The sequence below is a fragment of the Marmota flaviventris genome, chromosome 1, assembly GCF_047511675.1.
Source record: "Marmota flaviventris isolate mMarFla1 chromosome 1, mMarFla1.hap1, whole genome shotgun sequence".
Taxonomy (NCBI): domain Eukaryota; kingdom Metazoa; phylum Chordata; class Mammalia; order Rodentia; family Sciuridae; genus Marmota; species Marmota flaviventris.
The window spans coordinates 91,544,535-91,560,643 of NC_092498.1; the positions used below are offsets into that span (position 1 = coordinate 91,544,535).

Consider the following 16,109-nt stretch of genomic DNA (forward strand, 5'->3'; position numbering starts at 1 on the left):
TTACTCGTTCTTTAAAACATAGCTTTATTTTCCTGAACCTATAATATGAGCATATCTCCTAAACCCCAATTCTTGTTTCTGCTATCATACTCCATTGAAACTGTGTTCATACCTTCTGTTAGCTCAGGGTACTCTTGAGTTATACTTAGTTGATGATCTATGAATTCCCACAACTACTTTGGGAGCTCCTGATGAGTACAGGTCATTTAGTAGTATTTTCTCTTGTTAATACCTGTATTAGTTCTCTTTTATATATTTATGGAATGAATGAAATTTATAAACACTGAGCTTTTATAATAACTATAAGCCTGTTTTTTAAATAAGGTATTATAAGTTTCTCATCAGTTTCTGTGCCTTGCAAAGTTTACCTTAATCTATAGTCATTTTGCCTTCTATTGAAATGTGTTTTTTAGAAATGAATTATTCCTGTTAAAGATAGGATGTTTTTTGGAGTTGATAAACGTCTTAATTTTGTGCCACAATAACAGAATATCCAGATTGGATAATTTATAAAGAACAGAGATTTATTTCTTATAGTTTTGGAGGCTGGGAAGTCTAAGGACAAGAGCGTGTTTTTGCTGTGTCACCTCTTGGTAGAAGGGCAAACCAGCAAGCACAAGTGGAAGCTAGAGATGGATCTTGTAGCCTCAAGCCCTTTAATGGTGGGCTTTACTCCCTTCATGAGTGTGGAGCCCTCAGAACCTAAACATCTCCCAATCGGCTTCCCCTATTGCATTGGGGGTTACGTTTTTAACACATGCTTTTAGGGGGTGCACATCCAAACTATAGTGGGAGGTAACATTGGAATAACACTGTACGTTTCAGTGCTTATTTAGATATTCCACATTTTATTCATGTAGGTCCCTGGGTTTTATTCTCAGACATCTAAAGTTCTTAGAAAATATGAGGTTTCTGAATTTATCTGTTCTTAATTTTCCTCTGAGCTATGGAAGAATGATAAAGGAGCTTTGATTCAATAGAAAGGAAAGCAAGTTTCTTTTTTTAGAGTAGGATTACTATTCTAAAAATATACCATTAATCAATGGGAATTAAAGGAATATAAATTTGATTGACTAAATTATTTCTAGATTGAATGCTATTTGTAATTTGTTTTTAAGAATGGTATAGGCTAATTTTTAAAATTTATATATGACAGCAGAATTCATTACAATTCTTATTACACATATAGAACACAATTTTTCATATTTCTGGGTATATACAAAGTATATTCACATCAATTCATGCTTTATACATGTTCTTTGGATAATAATGTCCATCACATTCCACCATCATTTCTCCCTTCCCTTCCCACTCCTCTTCCCTATCTAGAGTTCATCTGTTCCTCCTATGCTCCCCCTCCCTACCCCACTGTGAATCAGCCTCCTTATATTAGAGAAGACATTTGGCATTTGATTTTTTGGGATTAGCTAACTTCACTTAGCATTATCTTCTTTAACTCTGTCCATTTACCTGCAAATACCATGATTTTATTCTCTTTTATTGCTGAGTAATAATAAAGTGGAAATTAATGAGAACAAAGCCAAGGATGTTTCTAAAAGAAACTAAAGGGAGAATTTTATAAATTTTAATATAAATGAAAATCAAAATATAAAATACTTGGGAAATAATAACAGTTTTGCAAAACTGCATGTAACACTATGAAATCCTGTGAAGAAGTGAAAAATAAAGTGTGCTAATTCTCAACTAAAATAATACAGTTAAAAAAAAGAATAGTGTAGGCTAATAGTAACTATTGAAATAGAAGCTATAAAATACTTTCAGGAGGTCATAATATCCATAATGACCATTATTGGGAACCTATTACATACTAAATTAATAGTATAATAATCTTATAATCTAATAATCTATCTATATGTAGATCTGTATCTATCTCTTTATCAATCCATAATCAATAATTGGGCACCTAATACAGGTTGAACATCCTTAATCTGAAAATTTAAAATCTGAAATGCTTTGATTACTGAAACTTTTTGAGTGCTAACCTCATGCTCAAAAAGGTTTGGATTTTGAAGCATTTTGAATTTGGATTTTGGAGTAGGGATGCTCAATTGGTCAAGTCTGTGCAGGTGTTCCAAAATTCAAAAATCTCCAAAAGCTGAACTACATCTGGTCCTAAAATTTTGGGTAAGGAATACTTAATGTGTATATGTATTAGATACTTTTTAATAACTTATTTTTAGTCTTTTTTTCCTTTTTACTACTGTTTAAGTTAGAGATTATTAATTTCATTAAGCAAAAGCACAAAGTGATTAATTTGCCAAAATTCACTCACAGTGAGTAAGCAGATTACCTGAGAAGTAAATTTAGTTCTTCTTGGTTCCATAGATTATATATTAATAATTTATAGTACATCTAACTCCTCTGCATTGTTTATAGTAACTTCTGTCTTGTTTGGTGGGGCCATGTTAGGTCTTTCTTGCATGTTATTTGTCACACAGAGTTCTAATGAAAGTGCTTTGATAGTTGATAAAGCTTTTTTTCCCCAACAATGAATAATTGGAATATAGTTTCTTTATTGTGACAGTTTTGCATAATCTCATGACATAATGCAATTAAAAATCAATTGCAAATGTTTTAGTTTTTAAACTTAAGAAAAAGTCATTTGTAATGTTATGGATTATTGCCCTTAAGGTTTAAAATGATTTGTGCTTCTTACATTTTAAAGTCACTGATATTTTTTCCATCTCTTTCATACAGGTACCAAGTACTTGCTTTTGCAACAGATGCAGATAAAAGGCAGGAGACTGAACAGCAAAAACTTGGTTCTGGAAAAAGACTAGTTGTAAGGCCTTTTAAAAATATTTCATATCTAATCATAGTTGTTTGTTAAGAACAAGAATTCCTAGGAAGAAAATTTTAAAAAATACTTAAATCATTTCTCTTTTCTATGTATAATTACATCAATTACCTAAGAATTTAGTTAGCTATTGAGTAACAGAGGCACATATCTAGTCATAGCTATAATAAATCAAATTATAGAGTTGTATCACTAGAATTGTGGATGTTGAAATTGGGATACTTTTAACTGAAGTGAGTATAAACTTCTACAAAATAGAGTGCTGACCTAATGCTCAAAAAGGTTTGGATTTTGAAGCATTTTGAAATTTGGATTTTTGGAGTAGAGATGCTCAGTTGATCATGTCTGTGTAAATATTCCAACATTGAAAAATCTCCAAAAATCTCCTCTTTAATAGGCAAATTTATGTACATTATATTCCTCTATTCATAATGTCTTTTTTCTTGAGCCTAATTTTCATATTTCCTCCTATTACCTATTTTGAGCACTTAGATTATGATACCTGCCTTCTTGCATTCTCTCCTTCCTTCCTTTCTTTCTCCCTTCCCAGCTTAGGAGTTGTTGAGCTCCTTCCATCTGTGAATTCATTGTTTTTCTGGCCATTAATTCTTCAAATATTTTTTCTGTGTTCTTTCTCTCTCTTCTTTTCATCGGGAACTCTAATCATACATATAGTTAGGCTACTTGCAGTTCTACAGCTGACAGATTTTCATTTTATTTATTTATTTGTTTAGCAGTGCTAGGAGTTGAACCTAGGGTCTCACTCTACAACTGAACTACATCCCATTAAAAAAATAATTATTTACTCTTGCTATTTCATTTGGTAAAATTTCTTTTTTTTTTCTTTTTAAATGTCAGCTATTTTTTTTTTCAGTGATGGGAATCTAATCCATCACTTTGTCTTATGCATGTCAGGCAAATGCTCTACCACTGATCCACATCCTTAGCCTCTTGGAGAATTTCTGTTGCTGTTTTTAGGACCAGTAATCATTTTTCCTCCAGTGTCTAATGTGGTTATTAATTCTCATTTGTTATAATTTTCATATCTACATATTCAGCTTGTATATTTTCATATCTTCCATGCCTCTACATAACTTTTTGAAGATTTAGAATACAGTTATAATACTTGTTTTATAATCTGATATCTGTATCAGTTTCAATTTATTTTTTTTAATTTTTTTGTGATGCTGGGATTAAACCCAGAGCTTTGTGCACATAAGGCAAACACTCTACCAGCTTACCTGTATCCCCAGCCCCTCAGTTAATTTATTTATTTCTTCTGTGTAGGTCATATTTTCTTGTTTTTTTTTTTTTTTCGTGGTTGGTAAATAAAAAAAATTTTATAAAACGTCAGATATAGTCAATTTTACCTTGTTGGTACTAGATATGTTTATATTATTAAAACTGTTCTTGAGCTTAGCCCTGGGATACAGTTAAGTTACTTGAAAACTAGTTAGATCTTTTTGAGTGTTGTTTTTTAAGACTTATTAGGTGTGACCAGAGCAGTGTTTATTCTAGGGCTACTTATTTCCCCTTCCTCAGGCAAAATCCTTCTGAGTACTCCATTGAATTTCCTCAGAATTATAAGGTTTCCAGCCTGGCTGGCAGGCATAGCCAGTGTTTAATTCTCTGTGTGAAATGATCCTCACTGTTACATCTAGTCCTTTCGGGTGGCTCTTTCCTTGATTTTGGGTAGTTTCCTTACATGAATGTACTGATAAGTACTCAGCTGAATATTTGAGAGGAACTCTACTGATCTCCAGAGTTTTGTCTTTACGTTGCCTTCTCCTCTTTGGTATGCTGTCTTGTAAACTCCCAGCTTCCTTTGTTTCCTTGGACTGAGTGTCCATATCTAAAATTCAGGGAGTCTGATAGTCTCTATCTGGATTTCTCTTCCCTGTGCATTAGCCTGGAAACTCCCCCAAAGTTGGAGCTATCGTTACTACCCCTGTCTATGTTTTCTTTCTTTAAGGGATCCCTGTCTTTTCCTGTCTGACGCTTTGCAAAAGTTATTTCATATATTTTCTATTTTGTGGTTGTTTCAGGTGGGATGGTAAATCCTTCCATCTTGGTTGGAAGTGGAAAAACATTTTTATTACTATCTTTAGTTAATTTCTGTATTTTAAGAGACTCATTCATTTAGAATGTGATGAAGGTACAGAGTGACAGTACCTGGTGAATTCAAAGTATCTAGCGGTTATATCTCAAACTATGGCCTTAGAAACTTAATTTGCCTGTTCATTCTAAATAAATCATATCTCAGAGTCAGGCACATATTGGCCTGAGTTACAGCCATTGACAAAAAATGCTAGAATGCTAGCCTGTTAAAATGTAATGAGAGGGCCTGGGGTTGTGGCTCAGTGGTAGAGCCTTTGCCTAGCACGTGTGAGGGACTGGGTTCGATCCCCAACACCACATAAAAATAAACAAATAAAATAAAGGTATTGTGTCCATCTACAACTAAAAAAATATTTTAAAAATTATAATGAGAAATTTAACTGCCATGGGAGTGCCATTCGTGTCTTATGTTCAGTGGAATTTTCATATAGGTAAGTTATACATGAACCAAATGATAATTATATTTTTATGTTGAATTTTAGTTTACCTTAAGATAGCCTGATTCATCTACCTATGTTCACTCTGCCATCTCCCTCCTATTGATTGTTCTTATATACACACACTGGCAATATCTTTCCTTTTGACCAGCTCCATTTGCATTTCATATCTTCTTCTTTTTTTAAAAGATGTTTTTAGTTGCTGATGGATATTTATTTATTTATTTATATGTGGTGCTGAGAATCAAACCCAGTGCCTCACACATGCTAGGCAAGTGCTCTACCACTGAGCCACAACCCCAGCCCTCATATCTTCTTTATATATTTTAATACCTAAAATAGATAGATTAATACCTGGTCATGTCTTGATAGCCAAAAATCTATCTGCAGCTTTAATGTGACTTTTCATTGATCCATTGTTTATTGATGATAGCCTAACTTTGAGGGCAGGATTAGTTCCTCTGTTCCGATTTTATTTGTGTGAAGTCATCTCATTATCATTCCCATAAGTGATATATGCCATCCAGTATTTTTCAACATGGTATGTCATTGTTCTTTTGCATCTTCTTGATTTAGAGATCTTAATTACTTGGAAGATGATTTTTTAAAAACTTTTACATGTTCATTGTACATTTATTACTTCATTATTTTAGGTAGCATTTATTAAACATTGACCATGTTGCCAAAAGAAACACTGTAGAGTACTTCGTGTGTGCAGAGGATCCTATCTATAGCTAGCTTTCTTTCTTTTTTGAGTAATGAAGAATAATTTATTCTACTGTATCAGAATTAAAACAGAATAAAATTTAAAAATGTATATTAAAATAACATGGGCATTGGATCCTATAGATATAGGTTTTGAATTCCAGATTCTGACATCTTGGACAATTAATATCTTTAAGTGAAGTATGTATCATAGACCCTAATTGTTCTATTCCCCTTTCCCTATCGCAAGCTCACATCCTAGCCATGGTCTCATCATGGACAGAGTGTACTTCCCTGCTTTGGTCTTTGGCTTGGCCATGTGACTTGGTTTGGTCAGTAGCATATAGACAGAAATAACAGTGTTTCAGGTCCAACACAGCAAAATAGCTTTCTTTCTTTCTTTTTTTTCAATATATATTGTTTTAGTTGTAGATGGACACAATATCTTTATTTTGTTTATTTATTTCTATATGGTGCTGAGGATAGAATCCAGTGCTTCACATGCGCGAGGCAAATACTCTACTGCTGAGCCACAACCCCTGCCCCCACAATAGCTTTCTTATAGGATTTTTTCAGGGAAGAAGATAGCTTTTAAATGGGTATTTTTGAACAACCAAATAGCTAATATCATCTGATAATAGATGGTGCAAAACATGCTAGAGGGCTGTATGGCATGTGTGAGGCACTGGGTTCGATCCTCAGCACCACCTAAAAATAAATAAATAAAATAAAGGTATTGTGTCCATCTACAACTAAAACAAACAAACAAGCAAGCAAAGAAACAAACAACCCCCCCTAAAAAACCTGCTAGAGCTGTTCACAGTTGTCAACCTGTGGCTAAGTAAAGGGTGATTTACTATTGTAGTATAGTATGGCCTCAGTGTGGCAAAGTCCATTATGGTTTAATGTGACTGTTTGAAGGGTTGGTTTGTCTGTAACTCTGCATTTATACTGATCAATTGGCTAAAATAAAAGGTTAATTTGAATATAAAAAAATCCTGCTAGAGTTTGTAAAGTAGCAAAATACAGTGATTAAAAAACAACCCCCTCCAAAAAATTAATGAAGCCTAGCTAGTCTTTATATTCTGCTTTGATATAAAGCAGTTTCTTAGTTTGTATTGATATGAGAATGAGTGAAATGTTCTGTTTTTAGCAACTAACCTGATTGCGGGTTTTGCTTTGCAGGTGGATTGGGCTCTAAATATTGGCGAGCAAGCCCTTGATATATGTATTGTTTCTTTCAATCAGTCAGCATCTTCTGTTTTTGTTCTGGGTGAGAGAAACTTTTTTTGTCTTAAGGATAATGGACAAATTCGATTCATGAAGAAGCTTGATTGTAGCCCGAGTTGTTTTCTCCCATATTGCTCAGGTGTGTAGAAAGATTTTCTTTTATCTTTTCCATATGTCAAGGCTATATTTTATATATATCAGAAAAATCCACACTCATACACATATTTTAAACATCTAAGACAATAGTTCTGTGCTGAACATGTAATGGAAATTTTAACTTTCAAAGTTTGAACAGAAGTTTGATATAAAACACACATTTTGTTTTGTGAGTCATTTTACTTTGTACAAAATGACTTATAGAATTGGCTGCTAGCATACATTATGCTTTCCATAATGTCACTCTTCAAGATGCTTCCAAGAGAACATCGGACAGTTTTATAAACAGTAGTAATTATAATAGAATGATTTATCCATAGTGAATCATTAGCCAAAATGATTAAATGTTAACGAAATTTATACTTCTTATTTATTTATTTTTGTACCAGGGTTTGAACTCAGGGGTGCTTGACCATTGATCCCCCTTTTTAAAAATTTTATTCTATTTTTGTTAAATTTTGAAACAGTTCTCACTAAGTTGTTCAGGGCCTCACTAAATTGCTGAAGCTAGATTCAAAGTTGTGAAACTCCTGCCTCAACCTCCCCAGCTGCTGGAATTAGAGGCGAGTGCCACTGAGCTTGGAAAATTTATACTTTTTTAGATAAATGGTCACTATCTATAGTTTCCAAGTCTGTAAACTGTTTTTTTTTTTATATTGGTAGCTTGAAATTGAAAAATGATATTTTTTATTGTTTAAAATCTTTATGCACTAAATTCAAGCTGTTAGAATTAATTTGTATCTTAAATCCTCTAAAAGAAATATAATATACTGTTTCAAATGATTATTTCCTTAGTATTCTCTTTCTGTATTTTCAACCTGCAGTTTCTGAAGGAACAATAAATACTTTGATTGGAAACCATAAAAACATGTTGCATGTTTATCAGGATGTGACACTGAAGTGGGCTACTCAGCTTCCCCATATTCCTGTGGCAGTAAGAGTGGGCTGTTTTCAGTAAGTGGTTTAATTTAACATGATTTTATTAAATGTTAAGAAATTCCATGGAAATTTTATAAAATAATGGCTGATGATTTTACTAAAAAATGACAAGTGACATTTTAGTGTGGATGTCAGTAATCAAAATATTTAAAATTTAACTTTTATTGAAAAAGAATATGAAAAAGCCTTAATTTGCACCATTATTTTCTTTAGAATTTCTAAAAAGATGTCCCTTATAAATTAAAGGTGAAAGCTATTGAGATACCAAGAAAGTGATTTGCCTGATAGATTATTTTCTTTAAAATTTATTTTCTATTTTTTAAATTTTTTATTTGTTTAAATAAGTTATACATGACAGTAGAATGCACTTATATACTTTGATATATCATACATAGAAGGGATATAATTTTTCATTTTTCTGAGTATACATATTACATGTATGAAGACTTGAATTGGGTGTCAACATACTTTATATACAAACAGAGATACAAAAATTGTGGTATACAAACAGAGACATGAAAAATTGTGGTATATATGTGTATTAAGACTTGTAATGCAAACAAAAAGAGTACATGTATAATGGCATAATTTGGCGTGAACATACTTTATATACAGAGTTACGAAAAATTGTGCTGTATATGGGTAATAATGAGTGTAATGCATTCCACTATTGTCATATATTGAAAAATAAGGAATTGTAATGCAAAAAAAAGAATAGCATTACCTTAGATTAGGTAGAGGGAAGTGAAAGGAGGGGAAGGCAGGGGATGTGGGGATAAGAAAGATGGTAGAATTAAACAGACATTATTATTTTATGTATATATATGACTGTTTGACCAGTGTGATTCTACAATATGTATACTCAGTAAAATTTGTTTTATTTAAAATAAACAAGGATTTCTTTTTATAGTATTGGATGGGTATCATTTAGAGATCATTTACTGCCAGTGTTCATGGGGTTTGAACTTATTTTTATTATGTTAAGTGATCCATCACTGCTAATGTCATGTGCTTAAGCAGTTTAGATTTTAAGAATCATAGTATACTGTTTTGCATTTAAAATGAAAAACAAAATCTATCTTAACATCAAAGTTCCAAAATTTATCAGATAGGAGAGAGATCTTGTTTTTTAGTGCGTAATTTTTCAAGGTCATTAGTATAAAAGGCAAGATCCTGACAAGGATCTTATGATCTTGTGACAAGACAAAACCTTGTCTAAATTTTTTTTAGATTCCTGACGTGCTCACTTCTACTCATTTAGAATATTTTGTGCCACATTTAAAAAATGGTATGTAGGGTTGGGTGTGTAATATTATTGTTGAAATTCAGTGAGGCGGTATTCGTATTTGTATTTATGCTCATCCTAAAGCCTACATATTGGAAAATAACAGTGTTTTGAAATACTGAATATTTTAAAAAGAGATTACTTCCTTATGTTTTATGAGTAAGGACTATCATGAAGTTATAATTGCTGTGTACTTAACAGGAATAATAGTTTTTCTGTATCTGAAGAATAATTTAAAAATTTGAAATTGGCTTTTACAATGTCCACCAGATGGTCTTTTTAAGTCCAACCAAACAGACTCAACAGACATTTTGTATTAGATTTACTTAGAAGGATTTAGAACAGGAAAAACATCTTGCCAGCAGGGCAAAATCAGGTATTTCTCTTCTGGGAGAGTAATTCTTACAGCAGTCCATATATTCATCCAAGAACTGTTCTCTTTGGCCCCACAAATGACAGCTCAGGTGCAAGAAGACAGATCCACACTGGTGGGTCTGTGGCCCATCTTGGCTTATAATCTCCATGCTCTTTAGGAGCCAATATCTTTAAATACTTAAAAGTCAATGTGGTTTTAGCGTATATTTTGGGCATGGGAAGAGTGATGGAAAGAAACACTTTATTGAAATAAATACTTATTTTACATATAGGACTTTCAAGAGCCACCTTTCGCCTTACTTAAGAAAGTGTACAGATATGGCTTATCAGCAGATATATATTGTAAATTTTTAGTTTCTGATCCACTTGCAATTTACAAATAAAGAGTACAATAATACTAAGTTATCATAAGAAATTAAATTTCCATATAGTGTGCATTATGGTGTTTATATTCAACTTTAGCATGTCATATTGTATTATAGGCACCAGTATTTGTGAGGGAATTGACACAGTTAACATATTATATGTTAATTGTTAATATATAATAAATATTAACATAATATAACATTAATAAGGAATAATAAATTCTAATTATTCAATTGAAGATATATCTTTTATCTATCTATCTATCTATCTATATATATATGTATTTAGTTAATTTTTTTAGTTTTTTAGGTGGACACAATATCTTTATTTTATTTTTATGTGATGCTAAGGATTGAACCCAGTGCCTCCTGCACGCGAGGTGAACTCTACCACCGAGCCACAACCCCAGCCCAAGATCTATCTTTTTAAAATATACTTTATTATTTTTTTGGTTATATTTATTTATTTATAAAATTTGTTCTTTTCAGTTATACATGAGAGTGAATGTATTTTGACATATATACATGGAGTATAACTTCCAATTTTTGTGGTTGTGTATGATGTGGAGTTACACTGATTGTGTATTCACATAAGAACACAGGAAAGTTATGTTCATTATTTTTAATATACTTTAAAAGGATAAGATTAGACTATTTTTGAAAGAATTTTATGGTAACTTTATTAGAATTTTAGAAGTAATTATTACTTAGCTATAACATATTTATATTTAGAAGTTATTTGAAATTATAAGAACTGAAATAACTTCCCTCCTGCTTTTTATTACCTTTGGGATTAAACCTTTTTGGTGGAAGCTTTCTTGGCTGGAAGTGTTTATTTATAAAGGAAATTGCTGCTATTTTAATTTTTTTTCAATGAATAAGAAATATTGGATTTGGATCAAGTTGGTGCAATTATACTTAATAACAGCATTTTACTCAGAAACTAAGATGCTTTATTTCCTTTTACTCCCACCAACTTGGCAGCCCTAGTCCTTTCTACCTTGTTTATTATATGCTAATTCTAAATCTGTCTGTGTTTCCTTGTTCTTTTACAGTTAAACTTTGTTCTTGGTTAGATAGAATTCTTTTATTTTAATTATTGTTTTGTGGGTTAGATTATAGAAATATGAAATCAATATATGGGTTACAGAATCAGGAGAGCCTTAATGTGATAATGCTCTTTAAATTCTTAGCTATTACTGATTCTTCTTATTGCATGAAGTAACTAAGTAAGTCTTGCTGAGCATCTTACCTCTGCTGTGGTCTGTTTCCCAAATGGCATATAATGATGATCATCTTTTATTGGTTACATTATCTTCTCTAGTGATATCAAATATTCCTAAAAGTGGAAGTCTATTTGAGTAAAATTTCAAAGTGATGAGAATCTTTCCAAACTTTAGCTGGCAGCCTATAGCCACAGTACTTTAAAATCTTACTGCAGCTCATTTTATAGTATAAACAATTTGGTGTGGTACTTTGGTGTTTTTCTTTGCAGGCTATGCCCACAATAGTAACTTATTCTTTTTTTTAATAGTCACTTATTTTAACTTTGGTATTTCTCATTTTATTCTTTAGCTTTCATTGATGTAGTATTCTTGACTAGATTGTTTTTCCATTTCTTCCCTGGCTTTTCAAATTTCTTCTTAGAGTCCTAGCTCAATTCACATAAGTAAGTCTTCCCTCTCTGCCAGGTCTCCTCTGAATTTCTATCATATTCATAATTATGTTGGTGACTGCAGTTTAATTTTCCTAACTCTCCAACTAGATCATGCACTGTTTTCCATCTTTGCATGTCATACTGAAAATCATAAAGCTGAACATAGCTTGGTAAATATTTAACAGTCATTGTGATTTGTGTTTATACATCAGGGGGTATTTTCTCATCCTAGAAAGAACTTATCTCCTAGAAAGATGTTTTAATTGAAAGCCCTTTTTAAAAATATGAACAAAACTGAGACACAGAGGGAAGGATATTACTTGTTTAAAAATCACATTTATTAGGAGACCATTTTAAAATTTAAAGTGACTTTTTTCTTAAACAGCTGTAGAGGTGAGAAGTTTAAGTGAGTTAGGATAAAATAGGTTGCTTCAACTATGTAGGTTAGTAACAGATGTCTGCAGTTTTCTGGTGTGTATAGAACCTGTGTTTCTGAACCAGATTAGGCCAAGGTTGAGATTAGGGAGGAAGAATGAAACAACTTTCTACCTTTGTTGAGGTGAAATGAAGCTGGAGTCTGGTATGAGCTAAAGTTGGATTTTTGGCTTCATTTACATGGTACTTAGTCTAACTTCCTTTTAAGTTTTGGATTTATAACTTGTAGAGTTGTTTTTCTCTCTTTCTTCCTGCCGTTAACCCTTTCCTTTCTCTTTTCAGTGATTTTTGTGCCTTTGTGTGTGTTCTCTGTTCCTGCATGACTGTTTTAGTTAACTATTGGAGGGATTGCTCTGAAGGCTGTTGCTATATTATTTTATATATTTCAGAAGAATCTTAGGATCATATTCTTAAATTGCAGAGAAAAATCTAATAAGGAATTAGACTGGAATAATACTGAATTTCTCTCCATGGTAAATCTGTTTAATTTACCTGTTATTTTCCAAAACTAATTTCTCTTCAAGCTAGAAATGAAGTGATATTTTTTTTTAATTAAAAAATAGAATGTCAACATTTTTAGAAGGATAAATTTCTCCAATGGTTGCTGAATTCTTGTTTTTTTCACAACAAATACTGTTATCTTTAGTTATTGAATATCCACTACCCTCCCTGACCAGTTCATGTTTGGTTTTTTTGCATAGTGTTCCTTATGGCCAAATTCTCTGCAATCTGTATTTGGGGTAAAATTGGGAGTTCAAAACCCACCTGAATCAAATGTATGAAATATGATATGTCAAGAGCTTTGTAATGTTTTGAACAACCAATAAAAAAAAAAAATCCAAAAAAAAAAAAAAAAAAAGAAGGAATTTACTGTTCCATGAAACTCGACATAGTGGGTTTTGACATTAACATGATTATTTTCTTGATTTTGCTCTTGCCAATCTTAATGTTGTGTTTGTATTCTTTTAGTGATTTTCTAGAAATTGTGTTTTTGGTTGTAACTGGTGCTTTTGACATGCTAATTAAATGAAGTTTAATTTAGCTCATTTTAATCTGTTTAAGCTCACTGAATTTCATTGTCCACCATTATGTTTTTCCTAAGAAATCCTGCTCCTTCCCCCACTATTTGCTTGTTTGTTAATTTTCTTGTCTCTTTTTGTTTTGCCTTTTTGATCTATTTGGGAGGTTAAAAAAATCTTATTTTTGTATTAGTAATGATCAATCCCTTTTTAAGAACCCTGTGGCTTAAGCAGCATAAGAGTATATAATTTTGGTTTTGGATCACAAGTACTGGGGCAAGAAAACCGCCGTCTTTTATGGGCCTCTACCAGATATGGGTTTATTAGGGCCTGGTGGGCCTGCTAATGATATAATTTTCTTAACACAAGAGTTGTGGGGAATGGAAGAACAGAATTATGTGATATTTAGGATATTTTTTCTGCCTCTTGTTGGTACCTTAGTATCTGTGATTTGGACAAATTGTTTCTGTCAGTCCCATTGAAGAATTTTTTTGGGGGGGTTATATTATTTTTGAAGCTCATAATTACTTTCATGCATCTATTTCCATTGTGTGAGATCAAAGGTCCTTAATGAAATGACCTCCAAATTTTATATTGATTGATTAAACTGGAGAAGCACAAGAATTGTGTTTGTATTGTCTCTACAGTCATGTGTCTAAGCCAACATTGACATATGGCCTATCATTTGGTGTGTTACTTTTCATAAGCTGTAGTATGGCTACTTTAATACTTTTATTTAGGTTGAAAAGATTTGTGGTAATTATATAAATTATATAGATAAACTGAAGGTCCCATCTTTGTTATTTGTCAATTGGGGTTGTAATTCTCAGAAAATTCTTCTTATGAAGGTTAGAAATCTTCTACTTGAACTCGTGTTTTTATTATCATTTTATTTTTATGCAGTAATGTAAAATACAACATCTTTATTCTCATAGGTGTATAACAGTAATTACAGTTCCAGATTGTTCAATTTTGTTACATTCCGTAGTAAATCTGTTTAATTTTCCTGTCAAAGATTTTAGAAACACTGAATAGCGAAATATAAGGAGTTGCACTTAGAATGCTAGTTGTGTTTATGATTTTGTTTTCTAAATTGTTTAGTGATAGAACTGTACTTATTACTATGCATTTCCACAGGAAAAACTTCTTCAGTTATACTGTCATTGAGGCTGTAAATGTTTCTTAAAATCGAAACTCTCAGTTTCAAAGAAAATAATCTATGCTAGTATCAAAAGTGCTTTTATGTTTTAGATTGCTGATTCAGTAACCCGTAACAGAGTAGAGTCAGTTAGTTGTTTAATAGAGTAGTGGCCAGCAGGAAAAGTGTTTTGCTTTTCACTAGCTACAAAGATCTTGACTTTCACTAAGCCCTTTGGTCCTGGAGATCATTTTTATCAGGTTGGTGGCTTTGCTTTTATCGTTTTTTGGGAACTACATGCAATTTTACAGCTTCTCTCCTTACTTCAAATGTTGATTCCTTCTGATAACTGGAATTTGACTCACTGATTTCAAAGATAAACTGAGTTCACCTTTTTTTTCTATGTATCTCTTATTTTTTTGAAGAGGAAAAAGTTACATTTTCTTAGTTGCTTACCAAAGAATATAAAAAGGAAAAAAATGATTGGTAAACTTAGGTTTACATATTGCTAATGTCTTTGCAAAAGAACTTTGAACTCTGGATAGGCTTAGTTTCTTTATTCTGTTATCTAGTGTGTGGCCTATACTTCAGAATCTGAGTTGTTGACAAAATCAAAAAGTATGTAAATAATATTGTAGAGTGTAATGTATATCTGTTACTGTATAGGCTAATTTTGGATGACTTAAAATTAGAATCATCTGAAAGGAAATGTGGGAAATATAGTATTATTTATTGCCTGCTATGCACTGTTAACATTGCATCATTAGAATTTAAATAAAGAGTTACATTGGAGCCAGATGTGGAAATGTGGTAGCACACACCTAGAATCCCTGCTACTTGGGATGCTGTGACAGGAAGGTCCCCAGCTTGAGCAACGTAGAGAGATTCTGTCAACAAAACAACCAAAAAACAAAACAAAACAAAACTACACATTGGTAAGTTATTCAAAAGTTTTTAAGTGTTTACCATAGCAGGTTTAATAGTTTAGAAACCTTCATTAATTCTCTACCACTTATGAAAAAAATATGTGGGAAAACAGTGATGCATTTTTATATTAAAGAAATAGAACATTCGTTATACAGAATACATATATGACGATGTGAGGGGGAAAAAAAGAAGTGGGTCACATTAGATTGGGTAGAGAGAAGTGATGGGAGGGGAGGGGAGGGGAAGGGAATGGAAGGACAGCAGAATAAAATAGACATTATTATTGCTGTGGGTATATACGTGATTGCATGACCAATGTAATTCTGCAACCTGTACACTCAGAAAAATGAGAAATCATATCCCATCTGATTCAAATGTATGATATGTCAAGATCATTGTACTGTCATGTGTAACTAATTAAAACTAATAAAAAAATTTTAAAAATAGAAAGAAATAGAACATTAATTAAAATTACCAAAAATAGTGTTAAAAAATAAAATACACT

At 32.0% G+C, this 16,109-nt stretch overlaps 1 protein-coding gene across 3 annotated transcripts in view; it reads left to right on the top strand.

The window, feature by feature from the left end:
• Bbs9 (Bardet-Biedl syndrome 9) overlaps positions 1-16,109 on the top strand; it is a 507,346-nt gene that overhangs the window by 136,765 nt on the left and 354,472 nt on the right. For all 3 annotated transcript variants that reach the window (XR_011706693.1, XM_027939697.2, XM_071608408.1), the window contains exons 7-9: positions 2,719-2,803; positions 7,264-7,447; positions 8,289-8,418. Coding sequence is in view for 2 of the 3 variants with exons in the window: in XM_027939697.2 (XP_027795498.1) it covers positions 2,719-2,803; positions 7,264-7,447; positions 8,289-8,418 (399 nt within the window). In the remaining variant the exon portion in view is untranslated. The remainder of the gene's footprint in view (positions 1-2,718; positions 2,804-7,263; positions 7,448-8,288; positions 8,419-16,109) is intronic.